Source organism: Sceloporus occidentalis, unplaced genomic scaffold, assembly GCF_023333645.1.
Source record: "Sceloporus occidentalis isolate IW3139 unplaced genomic scaffold, rSceOcc1.0.p SCAF_4, whole genome shotgun sequence".
Lineage (NCBI taxonomy): Eukaryota > Metazoa > Chordata > Lepidosauria > Squamata > Phrynosomatidae > Sceloporus > Sceloporus occidentalis.
In genome coordinates, this window is record NW_028316984.1 from 108,244,612 (window position 1) to 108,263,952 (window position 19,341).

The window sequence follows — 19,341 nt, forward strand, 5'->3', positions numbered from 1 at the left end:
TCCACTAGCCATTCCAGACTGCCCACCCCAACCCCAACCCTGCCACAGAAGGAGGAAGATGAGCAATTGAAGGTCAGAGATAAATACTGCACCTCCACTGTCTTTCCCTCTTCCATGGCAGAGAGGGAATGGGGAGGTGTGAGGGTGGACGCATATGTGGCAGGGAGGCACCATTACTGATAAGCAGCCATAAGAGCTGTTCTTTTTAAAAGAGCAGGCCCATCTTTGATGGTTGTGGTAGCGTGGGGTGCGGTGGGACATTTCTATTATTTTTTTTGCCTTGGAAGCAGTGACTGTTTCTTACAGAGAAAATGTCTCCTGTACTGAATGAGGAGACACCAAATAACCATTATAGTGGACATGGGGCAGGAGGTGTTAACATTTTTTTTAGAATCATAGTGTTGGAAGAGACCACAAGGGCCATCCAGTCCAACCCTCTGCCATGCAGGAACTCCCAATCAAAGCATCCCCGACAGATGGCCATCCAGCCTCTGAGCTTAAAAATCAGATGTCAGATTTTAAAAATCAAATTATTAAATTTAAAATGTAAAAATTGACTCGATAGCATTGAATGTACGAAATCTGTGTTGTTTCAATGAATTGCACGAAGTATATATTTACCAATGCAAATAAAAATGTGTTTTTCTTCACTAATTAAAATTGTCTAAAGCCCTTGTTTCAGAAGCGGTAAATCTTGTATTTTAGACCATTTAGTGTCATGTGCAACACATAGCACTAACATTTAATTTAATTTAGACAAAATTTATTTTATAACTACAAATACTAGCTTTTTAAAAACAGGTTACAGTTTAAATATTGCTTATCTGAAGTGCTTGGAGGCAGAAATGTTTCAGATTTTGACTACACACACACACATGCACGCACGCACACACACATTTTGTTTGTGCGTTTGTTTGTTTAATTTGTATGCTGCCTTTTTCCCAGGAGGGATCCAAGGCAGCACGTGCACACACACACACACACACACACACAATAAGATATCTTGGAGATCGGACTCAGGTCTAAACATAAAATTATTTTATATTTCACATACATCTTCTCCATATTGCTGGAAGGTAATTTTATACAATATTTTTAATAATATTGTTCATGAAACAAAGTTTGTGTACACTGAACTATCGGAAAACAAAGATGTTACTGCCCCAGCCTCCCAAGAAAAAAGATTTGGATTTTGGATTTCAGAATTCCAGATAAGGAAGTCTCACCATATACTGTTTATACAATGTGGGTCTTTGCCATTCCACAGCAGCTTTAATTTGTGAGAGTGCACAGTGTTCAGTCTTCAGCTTTCATGCACTTCTATAAACAAGCAGTTTCGTTAAAATCAAATAGCATTTATCATACTTGTAGGAGATGACACTTACGTAGCACATGTGCAGAACCTTTTCAGTGAACTTTTGGAAAAAGTCAGGTAAGAGAACCCAGCTTCTCTCACCCAGGAGGAGATTCTTCAGAGTCAGACTTAAAAGGAGCAGTTAAGCGAGTGAAGATATTATTTTATAGTACTGTATAAGGTAAACCAGTTTTGCCAACATATTGTCCTCAGGGTATGTTTATATGTTTTTAGTTGTATTGTTCTTTTAATTTGTAATCAGCTTTGTTTCCCAATTTTGGGAAATTACTAATAATTTATATCATTATCATTACTACTACTATTACTACTGTTAAATTTGAGTGGAATATAATCCCCATCTTCCCCAGTCAGCATAGTTCCATGTTGATAAGGCCGAGGTACACAACCAGCCAGCAGCTCAAGAAAATACATATGTAGTAAGCTTATTGAAGCAGTATTTGCCATCTGTCTTTTGCTTCTGTGATCCTTTCATATGACCCATTTCCAAATGGCTGGTAAAGCAACCCACAAGAATAAAGTTCTAGAATCTGCCTTGAATTAATCTGACCTACTTCAAGCCTGTGCTTTTCTCCTGGTTTCCTAGAAGCCCCTTTGGAAAAAATTGTTGGCAGCAATTCCGTGCAAATGAGTCATTTTTCCTCTCCTGTTTCTATGGCCTTTCCCACCCACACACAAGTACTGCTCCTGGCAGACTTTTAAGATCCTGAAAAGGTTTTGTTAGAGCAAAAGTGCCTTAACAGTACTTCACCCCAAGACCTCCCCAAAACTTTCATTAGCTTTTAAAACCAGATAGAGAGGGAGAAAAAATAGATCAAGCAGATCAAGCTTATTTATGGTGAAATATTTTTAGGTGTGACTTCATGTAATGCCATACACATAGCCATTTAGCAATGATACTTGATGATTTTGATTTTGCCTTTATACTTTTTTGACATTTCCAGAAGAATACTGATGGAGTCATTAATTTTGCATTGGAATTTTTGTTTGTTTTTAAAATAGTTTTTGAAATTCATATATATATATGTGTATACACACACACACATATGTCACAAAGTGATTTACCCTGTGTTTCCCAATTAGGCAGCAGATGGCTTTCTCTTCGTCGTGGGCTGTGACAGAGGAAAGATTCTGTTCGTTTCAGAATCTGTCTTCAAGATTCTCAACTATAGTCAGGTATGTTTGTCTGTCATGAATTAGAAAGACCAGAACTTTGTAAAAAATGTGGTTCACTTAGATGGTGAATGTCTGTTCAAATTATCAGGATTTGTTATTTGTGGTTTATTTTATGAATAAATACATTTATTCATTTTGTGTCTTCTTTAGTCAAAATATCAATAAAATAAAGTGAGGCAACACATGGGCAGCACAGTTTTTAACTGGCCGTGTATATTATGTCTTGACAGAATGATCTCATTGGTCAGAGTTTATTTGACTACCTTCATCCTAAAGATATTGCCAAAGTTAAGGAACAGCTCTCTTCTTCAGATACTGCACCACGGGAAAGGCTAATAGATGCAAAAAGTAAGTGTTCAAATTTTTCATCCAATTGTAGGTGTCAGTTAACATGTGCATTTATTAGTTGATTGTTGCAGTATCAAGAGAAACATACATTTGAGTATGACCCGACATAGATCAAGTAGAAACTTAGCTTTACTGGTAACACAGTCTTTTAAAGTCAATTCACACATTTAACTTGAAGTCATTAAGGATTGAATAATGTATATACTGTATGTGTAATAATTTTAAATTCAAGCCAGGCTTATCAGTTTAGATTTGTGTTCTCCCTTCCTCTTCATGCAGCTGGACTTCCAGTAAAAACAGATATAACACCTGGGCCATCTCGATTATGCTCGGGAGCAAGACGTTCATTTTTTTGTAGGATGAAATGCAACAGGCCATCTGTGAAAGTAGAAGACAAAGACTTTCCTTCTACCTGTTCCAAGAAGAAAGGTACAAGTTTTATGCATTGATGAATACAGATAAGTCATTTTGATTAAGTTCTACTGTGAAAAGATGTTTGCTTTGGGTTCAGTAAGACAGTATAGAATTGTGTAAAAGGAATGGGGGAAAACCTGTTTCACCGTTTCTTTTGGAACATAAATCTTTCTATTTTTTATGGAGGAAGTTGTATACCTTGCCAATAAATTCATAGCATTAGAATTGTACTTGCTACAACCAGGGTCATTTGAAAAATAGGATTTAGCTTCCAGTTCTGCAGTGACTTAAATGAGCACAATGAATGTTTAAGAAACTATGGCGGGTTACAGATGGACAAAAAGGGGTGTGCTCATGACGTCATGAAGGTATAGCCTTTAGACGGCCCTTACCTGAATGCCGCCATGAACGCGCCGCCTGCACGCCCCAAGCGGGAAGAAGCGGCATTAAAAAGGTGCCGCTTTTTTCCGCTTCTTTTCTGTATACTGCGCAGCTGCGCAGCTCCATCTGTAAGCTGCTGCACCGGTACGCCAGAATTGTTACGCCGCTAATTTAAGTTGCCCATTTAAAGGCTCCGAGTCAGCTGCGTCGCATAATGAGTCGAGGTCCTGGAACATGCGCAGTTTGCACCGAGGCTCTAATTAGAGTGTCAGATGCCATGCAGATGTGGAAGCTGCAGCACAGCTGCACTCTATTTTAATGCTTGTAACCCTAACCCTAGAGCAACATGTACGCATGCGCTGCTAGAATTGTGGAAAGTTTGGAATTTAAAGTGAACCCCTACACACATTCCTGCGCCATTTTCACCTAACAATAAAAAAACACTAAAACTTTAAATATTTACATATGTACAAGGGAGGTGATGGGGGACAGTGGTGGCAGAGGTGGCAGCAGCGACAGCTGTGGCTGTGCATTGCAGATTCAGCAAGAGTGCGGGGACCAAAGGAGAGGAGGCATTCATGATGCTGGTGACACTGGCAATGTGCAAGCGGACAAGGATGCCAACACCAGCTGATCACCAGCTGGCAGGAGGCCACCTTTGTTCTTGGGTAGGGCAGGGGAAAAAGTTTAAAGGGGTCTGGGCGCTTTAAATGTGCACATACGCTTTCTGCCGCCGGTGCTGACCGCTGCAGCTGCGCATCCGCCAGCCGGCAAAAGAAAAAAAAAGCCGCATTTTTGGCTGCCCGTGCGGAAGCTGCCTCTCTCTTTGCAGCGTCCTGCGAGGCGGCGGTATGGAAGCTGCGGGTAAGAAACGGCCCCAGGTGAGGCGTCTTCACTACCCCCAGTGTGGAAGCCCCATCCACCTTAGCCACACCCCCGGGGCGGGCGGTCTGGAGGCTCCGTATTCAGGGGAAGACACCTTCAAGACGTCTTCCCCTGCCCATCTGTAACCCGCCTATGTTATTGTTGCAAATAATTATTTTTCTTAATTGCCTATAAGACCTTCTGCCGTCATAATAGCATTTATTGAGAGAATTATTAATGATGAAGGCTGGTAAACATGTAGTATTTATTTAAAAGTTTGACACTTAATCAGAGATAGCAGTGTAAAAACCGTTAATTTTATAGATAAAGATTAAATTATTCCGACTAAAACTGTTTATATTTGCTAGGCTCATGATTCAGTAATGTCTGGACTTTACTGTTTTTTTCGAATGCTAGTCATGTACAAATTGGCTTCGATCCACATTTCTGTTAGTAGAACTCCATTCCCAGGACAATAGGAAAAATCATGTGAAACCCGCCCCCACTCCTATTAACCCCTGTTCCCTGCAGCCACCTGTACCACATAGCCATCAGCTCTGGAACACTGAGAGTCCTCAGAAAAGTTGGAGGGGACACAGGGGTCTGCAGCAGAAAGGGGAATGGAAAAGCCACACCTGTATTGTCACAGCCTTCAAATTATTTACTGGGAAATATTTTAGTATACTCTGAAGAAATCTTCTAAATTGCATGGTTTATATTCATATTGGTTAAGGTAATAAAATTGACATCTAGGTAAGCTGAATGCAGCTCATTCTTTTCTAGTTTTGTTTAGAAAATATAAATTGAAGGAAAATACTTTGCTAATCCAAGTATAACTGTGTTCAATCAGTGTTATTGAGAAGATAGAATAAGTCTGCCCAATGCAACACAGTGTGTTAGATTCTAATATGAACATATGGAATAAACTTCATGGACACTTCTTTCCATGGTAATCCCTTCAACCCATATCCTGTGGTATGGGGGGGGTGGGTGGGCTGAGGAGGAGAATAAATCCCTTCAAAGTGAAAACATCTTCAGGAAAAAAAAGTGTTCCTAACACTTGAAAAGCTATTCTCTTCTTCCAAATTATGATTTCTTAGTGCTAGGATATGGAGTGTGCTAACTTGGGGATACAACCAGTGTCCAATTGAAAGCTGAACAATGTTTCCATTGACTGAATTTCTCAAAGTGCATTTTAGTCTTTATGGGTTTTATTCTAAACAGTGTGGCTCTACATTATTTGGAGAACTGAGCAAGAGAAAGCAGATTATTCTGTTTATAGGCTTACAGACATGATGGTGATAGTTCTGTTGAAGAGTAACATTTAACTTCACAATCTGGACCTCCCTTTTAATGAAGTGTTGATTTGAAGAGTTTCCTGGGGTAGGTGTCTGCCTAATTTAATAATTGATGGAGATTTTAAAAAAAATCTAGGAAACTGCATTCCTGAGAACTAGACACATTCATATGAAACTTGAAAACTGGTTATTTGTCTCAATACACCTTTTATGTAGTGTGTGTGTATGGGTGCCTTCAAGTTGCCTGTGGACTTAGAATGATCCCACATGAATTTCATAGGGTTTTCTTGGTCAAGGAATACCCAAGAAGTGATTCTGCCAGTTTCTTCCTTTGAAATGTAGCCTAGAGCACCTGGTATTCATTGACAGGCTCCCATCCAACCAGGGCTGACCCTGCTTAGCATCCAAGATAGCCGGGATCTGGTGCCTTCAGGGTATTTTGGGCCTACACCTTTGGTACTATATGTGGAAATATCAATGTGTACTACAGCATACTAGCAGAACTGGCACATGTAGCCAGTGGCTTTCTTTTTTCTAGCACAGGCCCATGAATATTAATGGCAGAAAAGCCAAAGGGGACCAGGTACATAGACAGAGCAAGTAGGACCATGTGAGGACCCTTGTACCTGCATAGCAAAGTATGAACAGTTTCTTGGTGCTCCTCCCTATGTTGCAGCATCCAGAAAGATCTTAATATATCATAACATGCAGAAAGTGTTTCTTGGATTGTTTTATTTTTGGCTTTTTTTTAAATAATAAGTTGGTATATGTAACACAGTATCTCCTAAAGTCAGCAGACCTTGTTGCTGAAGCTAGGTATTGTGTTATGTAAACCTTGGTAGATATGGTGGCTGGCCTCACTCCCAGAGAGTGAATTTTAAAATAGTCCAACTTCCTGAATAAATCATCCTTATTTACTTTGCAGTATTTCTTACAGCATCTAATAGTAGGGCCCAAAGCAGCATCTTTGCCCTGCCATAGTTGTAAGAGAGACAACATCCTGTTACACTTTAATTCTGGGGCAATCACTAACTTCTTCAGAGGTTTTTTTTCCCTGTTGAATCTGGCAGTAGCTACAGTGAACACTTCCTATGAACACTGATGGCCATGTGTGTTTAATATTAACTGTTCCTCACTCTGCTGGCTTAGGAACCATGAAGAAATGCTACAAATTAAACTGACAGAATTTGAGAGGATAAAATAATAATTAGTGTCTATGATTGATTCAAAGATTATCTTAACACATATGCTGTTACAGTTGGGCAGAACAGTCCTATGATTGTATGTGATGAATAATAAAGAAGTAATACCTTCTTGGAGGGCTCTGTTTGGCCCTTTACCTGCTCCTTCAAAACAACCCTGCACTAGATTGTTGATCCTCTGTGTCTCCTGCATATGTCTAAAAATAAGGAGCCCTGAGGAAACTAGCATTTGACATGCCTAGCATATGCGTGGAAGCTTATATGTAACTTGTGCCATATTGTACAGCTTTTCATTTTGTTGAGTGTTGAAGATCCACTTGGGCTGTGGTGGTTGCTTCTGGCATTTTTAAATGTACCATGTGAATGAGTCCCAACATGCAATTTTTCACTAATGTAGTACTTAATGACATAAACCTTGTTTTCCTTTGTAGCAGACCGCAAAAGCTTTTGCACTATCCATAGCACAGGATATTTAAAAAGCTGGCCACCAACAAAAATGGGACTAGATGAAGACAATGAGCCTGATAATGAAGGTTGTAACTTAAGCTGTCTCGTTGCGATTGGACGGTTGCATCCTCATGTAGTTCCTCAACCAGTAAATGGAGAGATCAGAGTTAAACCAACAGAATATGTTTCTCGGCATGCAATTGATGGGAAATTTGTATTTGTAGATCAGAGGTAAGAACAACATCTTTAACTCATGGTACCAGGACAGTGGTCTGAAGCTCATGTTTATTTTTAACTTACTAGATGGCTTCTTCAGAACAGCAGTATTGTTATTATGAAAGTAAATAAATTATAGAGTACCTCAGAACACTTACATATTCACATGAAATTTGGGATTTTGGAAATAATTTATCATTCCAATTTGCTAATTCTTCTAAATGAAATACAAACATTTGTTGTGCAAGAATATGGACATATAGTCAGTTGAATAAGTGCTATTGAACAATCATCCAATTTTTCATCCTTATCTTAATAATAATTCAAAAATGGTATACAATCCACAAAACTTCTCTGCTGTGCTGATTATTAATTCATCCTTTTCTCCTTAAATGTAGTACACAAAGTCAGGCTCAAGACATCACATTCCATGGTAACAACCGCTAATGTGAGGCGGATTAAAATAATCACAGGTGGACTGCCATTCCAAGCCCACTGTCTTTGGACTGTAAAACAGCACACATAGTTCCCTGAAATTGAAAGCTTTAACTTCCATGGTTCTGTCATTAATGCGCGGGAAGGGAATATGTTGATTAAATCATATTACTTTTTGAAAAGACATACAATTTTGTTGCATCAGCTATATTGAATTTATATTCCATTTATTACATGTAATGATGCTTACTATATGGAACTGGGAAGGATCTTGGAATGGGGAATGTAAAAGAATCTTATCAGAAGTGGGTGTTATTAGTACAGTTATATGGCATATTGGTATGCATTATTTTTGCTTTATTTTGCCAAAGAACTGACTTGATCTGAAACTGGCATTTTAAATGCCACTTTTGTAGCCTGATGCAGACTCCCTCGCCTTCCACTTCAGTGAGTTGAAGTGAAGTACATAGTCTTGCCTCCCAACCAATCGTTTGTTCTTTTCAGTTTTGTGTCAGGGTTGTGTAAGGGTTTCTTATACCTCTTTGTATTTGTTTGTGTACCAACACTGGAGAAATTACCCCAGCAAATAAAAGAATTAGAATTTTTTTAAAATTTCTCACTTATATTTTCTACGTCACCCTTACCTGTGTAACATTAAATGGAGAAAATTAAATAGTAAGAATAAAAAACTGAAGCTTGTATTTATATTTGCATTTGCTCCGGTGTTTATACGCGACCATCAGCTCATAGTATCTCTTTCTGCTATATGAGAGTAAATCTTAGTTTTCTGCCTATAAAGTAATCAGTCTATATTAGAGCAGCTAAATAACCTATTGGGATTTTCTGGAAGATTAAAACTTATTCAGCATTTAGCGTGTAACAGTCTGTTCTTTATTTTGTTCTATAGAATCATAGAGCTGGAAGAGACCTCAAGGACCATCCAGTCCAACCCCCTGCCATGCAGGAACACAGTATCAAAGCACACCCCTGTGTCAGATGGCTATCCAGCCTCTGTTTAAAAACCTCCAAAGAAGGAGACTCCACCACTTTCTAAGGGAGTGTGTTCCTCTGTTCCTTATACTTTCATAAGGAAACCCCCCCCCCCTTTATTCCAATCACCATTTTCTGAGGGAGTGTGTTCCTGTTCCTTATACTTTCATAAGGAATGTTCCCCCCTTATTCCTATAATTAAACTAAAACTACTTGGCCAGCTTCCCCAGAATTCTCTAAAATACACCTGCTAAAGTAGTTGGTACCCAGAAACCTAGTGCTATACTTACATTAGTAAAAGAATACTTGCATCAAAGAAATTTCCATGCCAACACACTGTGCACTGGTGACAGAAAATAAGGTACACTTGTTAGTGGCAGAATCATAGCTTGCAAAAAGTAGATTACACATAGTTAGATTAACTCAAGTATACTGAAAGCAGTAGCCTTGTATGAACTCAACTCTACATATATGGCAATCACATCTGTGTTGGGGCAGAAACATGTATGTTCAGGGTGCATGTATGTAGAATACATGTATGGGGAGTAGTGGCATCACTGTCTTTGGTGACATCCAATGTGGAGGGCTGCTGGGGGCTTTCCTTTCTAACTTGCTTACCTACATCACCATCCCCAGCTGCCTGAACCCTCCCCTGGCTGCTGCCCTGTTAGCTTCCCCCTCTCCTTGTCTCCCCTCCCTAGTTGCTGCATTGCCACTTTGCCCAACCACCCATTTAGGGTGACCAGGCCTCCTGCTCCGTCACAGGGCTTCCTCCTCAGGGATGGAGCTGGAAAGGGCATGTGATCGACCTTCCTACTGCTCTATCCTTCCTCCTCAGAGAGGAAGCCGCGAGATGGAGCAGCTGGGATGGTTACGTGCTTGCCCTTCCTGCACCAAAGGGGGAGCAGGGCCCAAAAAGGTGTCACCTTTCCTTTGGGGTGTCACTCAGTGAGGTCTGCATTCTTGCCCCCCCCCCCCCCCCCCCGTGATGCCACTGGTGAGGAGTATATCTGAATCCTCACTAATCTAGTGGCAGTTTACCAAAATCCAGCAGATGCTTGCCCCTGAAGGAAGAATGGAAGTAATTTTTGCAGATTTGATTTGCAGCTCTCAACACCACCTCCCATGCTAGTCCAGAGGGGTCCCATGACCCTTTTTAGATGACTGTAACATAACTGGCAAAAATTAACTTTATCTTCCTCAATCAGAAGCATCCCAGCAGGAGAGCATTCCTGGGTAACCTATGTTTAACACACTATTCTTCCCCCATGCCACAGTTAAAATTCCCAGTTCATGTTTATTTAAGCTTAGCTTTATGTCTTCAGAATGGAATATGGGGGCTGTAATAGTTTTGGCAGTACATTCTACAGTAGGACATTAATAGGTAATTAGTAAAAATGTGGGTTTTAAGTAGGTTTGTCTGCTTTCTTCCTGCTTTTTTAACTGCAACCTAATTTGCAGATACTAGCCATGTAATAATAGTTTTCTCCATGCAATAAAAGTTTCATCCACTGGTTTCTACAAATCAGGTGCTTCATAAAAGGCAAGGGAGAGGTCTGGTAAATTTAATTTCTGATCAGTTGGCAACCATTTTTTATAGTAGTTATTATATAATTTATTTTTAAAATAAATTTTTATATTTTTTTTTATATTTTAGGGCAACTGCAATTTTGGCATACTTACCACAGGAACTTCTAGGCACGTCATGTTATGAATACTTTCATCAAGATGATATAGGACATCTTGCAGAATGTCATCGACAAGGTAAAATGTTATATACAAACTGGTCTAAATAATTCAGAAATTTGGATTTTTTCATTGAGATAATATTGGTTAGAAAATTTGAATCACTTGAATACTGGAATAATACTGTGCTGACCTAATAATATTAGAACATATATAGGAACTTTGTTGAAGTGGGAGGGATAAAGGTGTTCTATATTGAAGACTACAAAATAATTGCGGCATCTATAAAGAGACCACATATTTTTACTGACTTTAGCACATTCCTTTTTTCTTTCAGTTTTACAGTCAAGAGAGAAAATTAATACTAATTGTTACAAGTTTAAAGTCAAAGATGGTTCTTTTATTACATTGAGGAGTTGTTGGTTCAGTTTCATGAACCCTTGGACCAAAGAAGTAGAATATATTGTTTCAACTAACACAGTAGTGTCGTAAGTATTGTTTTTATTCCAATATGTTGAGCATTTGCCTCTGTTTTCTGTGTAACGTTGTAGAAGATGTACTATAAGTTTGCATCTTTTGTTGTTTTTTAAGACAATGAGCATCTGTAGGGAAAAAAACAAAGTTCTGATGAACTCAGTAATGAAGCATCATAATACAGAGTAGTTGTTCTGTTGACCACTGTGTTTCAGTAGGTACAAGGTTGTGAAAAGTTTATCCTAAATGCTTCCCTCATTTTTGTCATCAAAATCTAGAAATGTTGTTTTTATGTGGATTCATACCACCCTGGCTGGCAATTTGATATACTCTTCCTTTGCAGTGTGATTATAATCAAATAAGGGTGGAGCTGGATGCCACCTAGTCAAAATGTCTAAAGTGTAATTTAAATACTATGTATATAAATTGAACAAATTATCTGTCTTTTCCAAAAGACACCAGTAGCTGAGGAAAATTTACTTTACACCTTCCTTGGGGAAGCATACAAGTTTTGTTAGTATAGTCTTCTTTAAGGTTCATAATAGTAGCTCTGCTTAGAATGTGCACTAACCACCAGGTTGAGTTTGAACCCCAATTAGAAAGCAGCCTGATTCAGGGATCATTTGATTCTGGTTTGGATCTTGATCTTAGTAATCCATTGATGAACAGTTAATCATCGGAAATCTAAATGTGTGGTTTTTAAAAGCTGTCTGAAAACAGCCATAGATGAGCAGATAATGCCTCACAAATTCCAGGTAGAGGTGCAGTTTCTGTTGTGCTGCAAGCCTTTACATTTTGATTTTTCTGAAAAAGGGAAATGCAAAGAACTTTATTTCTTGACAGACCAAAAAGATGTATGTAGGAATAGTGTAATGTGTAGGTTTCCCTTGTGTGTTCATGTCCTTTTTTGGGTACTTTGGGAGTTGGTATTCCTTTCATCCCTCCACAGTCCCCAAAGCCCCTCCAACTTACAGAACAACCCTTGAAGTCCTGTACATGGGCATTCTGTGTTTCATCAGGAGCAAACAGGCTCACAGAAGCATCTCTCCATAGCCAGATGCAAAATTATGACCTCAGTGCTGAGATCTTCTGGAGTCCTCTGGAGGTCTCAAGCACTGCTGTAATCACTCCATGTCTGGCTATGGAAATGTAGCCAGATGCTTCTGTAATTCTGTCTGCTCCCCATGAAACGGGGATTGGCTGTTCAGTAAGTCAGGGAGGTATGTGGCTCAGCCTAGTGTAGGTCCACATACAGACCTACTACTCTCTACTCAGCCATACAGGATTGCAGCCCACAATATGTGTTTCTTTATCTCTCTGGATCCTTTCTGTGTATTATTTGTTATAATCCCTTCTATGCTCTGAAAAGCAAAATATGCTAAATGGCTGACTGCACACTGGTGTGCCATTTGTCTTTCTTTTTCTTCTGAACCCTCAGAACCAATGTACTAGATGGTGGAGATGCGACTTTCCCACAGCTTGCAGCTTCACCGCACAGCATGGACAGTGTACTCCAGGCAGGAGAAGGTAACGAGCATTGTACTGTACAAAACCATTAACAGCACTCCTTTTGCAATCATTTTCCCATCAGATTGGTGTTGATACCATCCAAAGGCAGATCAGTCATGCCCTAGCTGTCCTTGTTCTTAATTATTTATTTATATTTTAAAATTGCACAATAACCTAAGTTCTCTGTTCACAAATTAAATACATAAAAAATACAAAAGAGGAAAAAAGATGTCAGATTAAAAACCATGATAAAACCAGTAATAGCATATAATAAAACCAAAAACACTGTACTAGGAATATTTACAAAAACAGGTTGTTCTCTCTCTCTCTTTCTCTCTCTCTCTCTTGTTATTGTGCCACACACACATACTCAAAATTTTATTCAGATTCAAAATACTGCTTTTCAAATCAAATAATAGTCAGAATTTATGTTTTGGTCTGAGCCCAGTATTTGGTGTGTTTGAAAAATGTACAATCTGGGCCACTTTTCAAGTAGTGTTAATTTAAGTTATCAACTTGTTGATATAGCAACATAAAGCAACTACAGATCCACAACACATGAATTTAAGTTCAAGGTTCAGTTATATTTAGCCTCTCTTTGCCAGATAGACTAAGCTTTCATTTTTTCATCTGGTAACTATGGATTATCTGCTCTTTGGGGCAGTCTGCTTAGAACACTGAGAAACTGATCGCTTTTCTCTCAGACTGAAGTGATTACAGATAACAAGCTTGTGGATACATCATAACTTTGGTTAGATTACATTTGGTTATGTAAAAGATCTAGTTATAGTGAAATGAGGTTATGACCCAGAAAGACTATTAAGCAGGAGGCACAGCTTCTGTCTTTAGTGCTATCCTGTAGCAGCACCTTTCAGACCTTGACCCTTGCACCATTTTGGGGATGCTGAGAAGTATACCAGGTGAACTTACACTGCTGTAGTTCCATCCAAAGACTCTGTCTGAAGGTAACAAGGAAGATTTCTTTTTGAGCCAGACTCTAGGTGTGAGACATACAACCTTGGTTCCTCAGTGACAGATTCAGGAATGATAGTGAATCTTGCTATATCAGTCTGATCAGGCATCTGTACCTTACTTCACAGAACACCCCTGAAGTTCAGTTGGCCTGGTCAGCACTATATGTGTTCTCAAGCTTTGATCCTCTAAATGTTTTGGACACCAGCTCCCAGAACTCCTTCCTGTTAGCCAAGCCAGCTGGGACTTCTGGGAAACAAAGTCCAAAACATCTGGAGGATCAAAGTTTGGGAATCACTGCTCTACATGAACTGACCTTGCAAACCTATTTGTCGTTGTTGTGTGCCTTCAAGTTGTTTCCAACTTATGGCAACCTTACCATGGCAAGATTTTTTCAGAGGAGTTTGCCCTTATCTGTACCAGTCCCCTGAATCATCCACAGTTCCTACTGTCTTCCTGCTGTAAGGTTAATGAGAAATGTTCCCTGAATGTAGGACTCATGAAACCCAATTATAGAAAAACAAGCACATCTTGTACCACCCTTGTGGTGGATTTTTTTTCCTACTAGCATTAGCCTAACATCTATCCCATGGTGAGAGTTTTTTTTCCTTTATTACATTTTTCCCACCTTGCTGCAAGGAGCTCAGGGTGGTGCACATGGATTTCCCCCTTCCTGCCACTCCCACTGTCATTACAACAATCCTGCAAGGAAGTTCAAGTGAAGGTTGCTCAGTTACTCAGACAGTGTCCAGTCTTTATGTATGTCTTCTTTGGGATTCATTTGAAAAAGTAGCATAAAAAGTTGCTCCAGCACTAAGAGCTGGCATTTTTTTTGATAACTGATGGAAGTGAGGAAACACAAGAAGAAAAATACATATTTTAAGTTATCTTTCTCATTACTTTTGAAGCAAATAATTTAACAGTACATTTAAGATTTGTTAAGCTGTCCACAGCTGTCCCATAGAAATAGTTGTATATAGAGCTATTTCCAGCAGATCAGTGCATGACTAATCAGACACATGCCATGAATAGTATGATGCATTCATATAGTTCTTCCTTTAAAACAGAATTGACCATCTCTGGATGGCAATTTCCCATACTGACCCCTGACTCTCATGAATGAAGGAGAAATGTGGCTGAAAGGTCCCAGTTTTTAAAAAAAATAAATTAAAAAGAGAGTGGGGAAGGAGTGGTGAATCTCTCTTGTCTTTTCTCCTTAGAGGCTGCATGATGCCCAGCCCAGCTCCATGATATAAGGCCACATCTTCAACACAAAAATGTAATGTCTTGGGAGCAGGGCTTCCAAGCTTTCTCCTACAAGCATTTAAAACTATGTTGAAGTTAATATATGAAACTTAAACTCAAATTGTAGGATGAGGGGAAGTAGACAAACGAGAACTTCTTATTCTTCTGTTGGAACACACTTTTCTTGTTTTTGAGTGTTGTTTCTGACCTATGGTCACCCTAAGGCAACCCCATCACAACATTTTTTGGGCAAGATTTGTTTGGGGGGTATCTTTGCCTTCCTCTGAGGCTGACAGTGTTTGACTTGCTCAGCATCACTCAGCGCACTTCCATGGCTGAGCAGAGATTCAAACCCTGCTCTCTGGAGTTAGTCCAATGCTCAAACTATCACACCACACTTTTAGTAGAAAACTACAAAATGTATCTTGCAGGTAGAAAGCCATGAGAGAAGCCGCTGTGATTCTCTTTCAGATCTTCAAAAGTGAATACAGTGGGCCCTTGGTATCCACTGGAAGTTTAGTTCTAGGATCTCCTATGAGTGGATACTTGAGTCTTATTATATTTAGTAGCATACTATATGCTTATAAATATTTTGCTTATATAAAATGGCAAAATCAAGGTTTTGGGGGGGGGTGCGCGTGTGTGTATTTAAATAGATGGTTGAATCTGTGGGTATGGAGGGCCAGCTGTACATTCATTCCTCAAGGCTGAATCTGTGGGTATGGAGGGCCAGCTGTATATTCATTCCTCAAGGTTGAATCTGTGGGTATGGAGGGCCAACTGTACATTCATTTCTCAAGCTTTATTTTCTTTTTTACAACATTCTCTTTTCTCTTAAAAGGTGGTCCTAAAAGGTCACTTCCAACAGTCCCTGGCATTCCAGGAGGAACAAGGGCAGGGGCTGGTAAAATTGGCAGGATGATTGCTGAAGAAATTATGGAGATTCATAGGTAAGGAAAACTGCAGCTCTCTTATGCTATTTCAAATTGTTTTTCTTAAAAGATTTGATCAGAGGGAAAAAAAACAATGAGCTGCTGTGGTATTACTACCGGCAATACTGGAAGACAACTTTTTCAAGGAAACAACAAATTTGTGTTTATATTTATACCTTCATATATTTTCTTACGATAATTCATTCACATTTATCTGTGAGTGATCAGTAGTTGTTATGGAAAGTTGACAACAGAAAACACCTGAGAACTTGTATTATAAGATGTAAATACAATTGACAGAGCTCAGTTGTAGACATAACTCCATTGCAGTTATGTGTAATGATGACACCCTTCAAAAATCTACCTTTTCAGCCTAGCAGCCCCTCAGCTGAAAGGGTTTCTGAGGTGCTGCAGAATAGGGCAAATTGAGAACAAGCAGCTGAAAAGACTCCTCAAGAGTCCTGCCACAGCTCCTTGTCTGAATGCACACTGTGACCAGAAAAAGGCTGCAGACATTTTCCAGTGGCCTCAGATACAGCACCTTGGAAACGCTTTGGTTAGGGCACTAGAAAGCTTAAAAGGTAGGTCTTAGGGATCATTATTCATCATAAATATGAATCCCTAGTAATTAAGAGATTGCATATCCATTTTATAATCTCATCACTGCTGAATAGGATGTCAGCCAATATGTGGGACTTTTTTGAGTTATTCTGAACAAGTAGTGCTTAGAATATGTTCTCCTTATGCTTTTCATAGGTGGGCAGAAATAAATAAATTAGTATATTGAGCAGGCACTAATATTCCATTCAGTGTGATATCTCAAGTGATATTTATTATTTTGGGTCATTTAAATGTACATCATTGAGAAGCTCAGAGCACTATAAATTAGTTTATATTCCTCCATCATGTTAAAAATTTAAAATCCTAAACTCTGACAAGGGAACTATGGTTACTTCGCCATGGCTATTATATAAGTATGTTTTCTGATGACTGGTACTGAGGTTAGTACCTCCTGGATTATTTTTCTAAGTAAATTGCTTCACAGAAGGTACCTGTTTGATGGTGAGAAAAGCTTGATCATAGGGGCTGGGCTCAAAGGCCAACATACACTATAGTTTCACATAAGACGTAATTTTGCAGTTAATCATGTGACAGGTTTGTTATGAACAGCATAAATTATGCATGCATATATGTATTATTTTCTAATCCGGTTAACAATGTTGGTGTGACAGGATACGAGGCTCTTCACCTTCAAGCTGTGGCTCTAGTCCATTGAACATGACCAGCACACCTCCCCCTGACACTTCTTCACCAGGAGGCAAAAAGGTGAGACAGATCCTAGAAGAATACTGCTGTATATTATACACAGCCTACTGTTCAAAAAAAATGTACTGTTCAAAGAAATATAATTTGCCTGATGGCTATATCACAGCAAAGTCAGTCCATTGAGGGCCTTTGTCTATCTAGCGAATAGCTTGGAATGCCTCAAATGTTATTAGGGAATTCAAAAGGTGCCAACACAACTGCATCTAAATATGGTTTTTATTTGGAAAGATCAGAGAAAAGGGTTTTAGGTAAAAGGAGGAAAAGTTGCTCTTTTTAAGCAAAGGGAAATGGCATCCATCTTGAATGCTTTTCTATCATGCACTGTCTACAGGGGAATTTTCAAATTGCCCCAAAGAGATGTTTCTAGAACAAATTCTCAAGGCAAGCTTTTTTCAGTCCATGAGTTTGAGGTAAAGCATCTCAGTGGAACTCCTTTCCAGGCAAGCATTCTCTGAGGATGCCAGCCACAGATGCTGGCGAAACGTCAGGAAGAAACTCTTCTAGAACATGGCCACATAGCCCAAAAAACCCCACAAAAAACTATGGATTCTGGTCCTGAAAGTCTTCGACTCCACATCTCAGTGTTCTTTGATGTTTGCTGTTAACTGCCTTCGACTCAATCCCAACTCATGGCATTTTCTTCCTTGATCTTCCTTAGTAGCTGTTCCAGGTCTGTAATGTTTTCTGCTAGTAGTATGGTGTCACCTGTATGTCTAGGATTGTTGATATTGCTTCCTCCTATTTTCATCCTCCTCTTTCTGTGTCCAAGCCTGCTTTTCATATAATATTTTCTGCATATAAATAGAACAGATCGGGTGAAAGGATGCAGCCTTGCCTGACCCCTTTGCCAGTTAGGAACCATTTTGTTTCTCCACATTCTGTTCTGCCAGTAGCTTATTGTCCTATGTACAGATTTCTCATCAGGACTATCAGATGTGTTGGCACTCCTGTGATCTTAACTGGCATGGCAGCTAACTGTAATTACAGTTCTTTGCTGTCTCTTTGCCTAAAAGAGCACTTTGCCCTTCCATTTTGTACATCTACATAATCTCTCCAAAAGATTAAATAGGAACAAAAAATAATATTATGCAAGCCACTTGAGTATAACCAGGATTTGGTTATCAGTGATAGAAGGTAAAATGATGGTGTCTCATGCAATCTCATTTTTAAAAGCATACATAACTTTGACACATGACTCAAGTCCAAGTAGATCACAAGTTGAACTTGAGTCAATAGTGCTCTATTCTGCTTTGGTCAGGCCTCACCTGGAATACTGTGTCCAGTTCTGGGCACCACAATTTAAAAAGGATGTTGAGAAACTGGAGCGTGTCCAAAGGAGGGCAACTAAATGGTGAAGGGTCTGGAAATCATGCCCTATGAGGAACAACTTAGGGAGCTAGGGATGTTTAGCCTGGAGAAGAGAAGGTTAAGAGGTAATATGATAGATAGCCCTGTTTAAATATTTGAAGGGATGTCATATTGAGGAGAGAGAGAGCGTGTTTTCTGCTGCTCCAGAGAACAGGACCTGGAGCAATGGATGCAAGCTACAGGAAAAGAGATTCCTCCTAAACATTAGGAGGAGTTTTTTTGTGGGTTTTTCGGACTATGTGGCCATGTTCCAGAAAAATTTCTTCCTGACATTTCGCCAGCATCTGTGGCTGGCATCTTCAGTTTCTCTGAAACATCAGGAAGAAACTTTTCAGGAACATGGCCACATAGCTCAAAAAACCCGCATGGCAGGGGTTGGACTGGATGGCCCTTGTGGTCTCTTCCAATTCTATGAGTCTTTTTTGCTGCGCGGGGGAGCCGCGCAGTTTGTCCACTGCAGCTCCCTCGCGCAGCAAACACGGGCGCTGGCAGAGCGCCCTTTTTGGGCGCTCTGTAAAGTGCCTGAGATAAGCTATTATCCGAAACCAACAAAAATCCAGAGAAATTATTAAAGAGGGCCATGGAGGAAAGTGCCAGGGTAGGCTTGATGTTGAAAATTAAGAATGCAAAAATAATTACCATGGGATATCTACAAGAATTTATGTTAGACAATAAGAAAATTGAAA

At 39.5% G+C, this 19,341-nt stretch overlaps 1 protein-coding gene across 7 annotated transcripts in view; it reads left to right on the plus strand.

Moving 5' to 3' along the window:
• BMAL1 (basic helix-loop-helix ARNT like 1) overlaps nt 1-19,341 on the plus strand; it is a 76,846-nt gene that overhangs the window by 51,860 nt on the left and 5,645 nt on the right. For 5 of the 7 annotated variants that reach the window (XM_089521207.1, XM_089521206.1, XM_089521210.1 and 2 more), the window contains 9 exons: nt 2,456-2,548; nt 2,779-2,896; nt 3,176-3,325; nt 7,487-7,733; nt 10,801-10,907; nt 11,167-11,317; nt 12,742-12,830; nt 15,871-15,979; nt 17,194-17,287. In XM_089521207.1, the coding sequence (XP_089377333.1) occupies nt 2,456-2,548; nt 2,779-2,896; nt 3,176-3,325; nt 7,487-7,733; nt 10,801-10,907; nt 11,167-11,317; nt 12,742-12,830; nt 15,871-15,979; nt 17,194-17,287 (1,158 nt within the window). Of the gene's footprint in view, nt 1-55; nt 73-2,455; nt 2,549-2,778; nt 2,897-3,175; nt 3,326-7,486; nt 7,734-10,800; nt 10,908-11,166; nt 11,318-12,741; nt 12,831-15,870; nt 15,980-17,193; nt 17,288-19,341 lie in introns of those variants that run through there. The other 2 variants (XM_089521213.1, XM_089521211.1) reach the window with 2 other exon arrangements.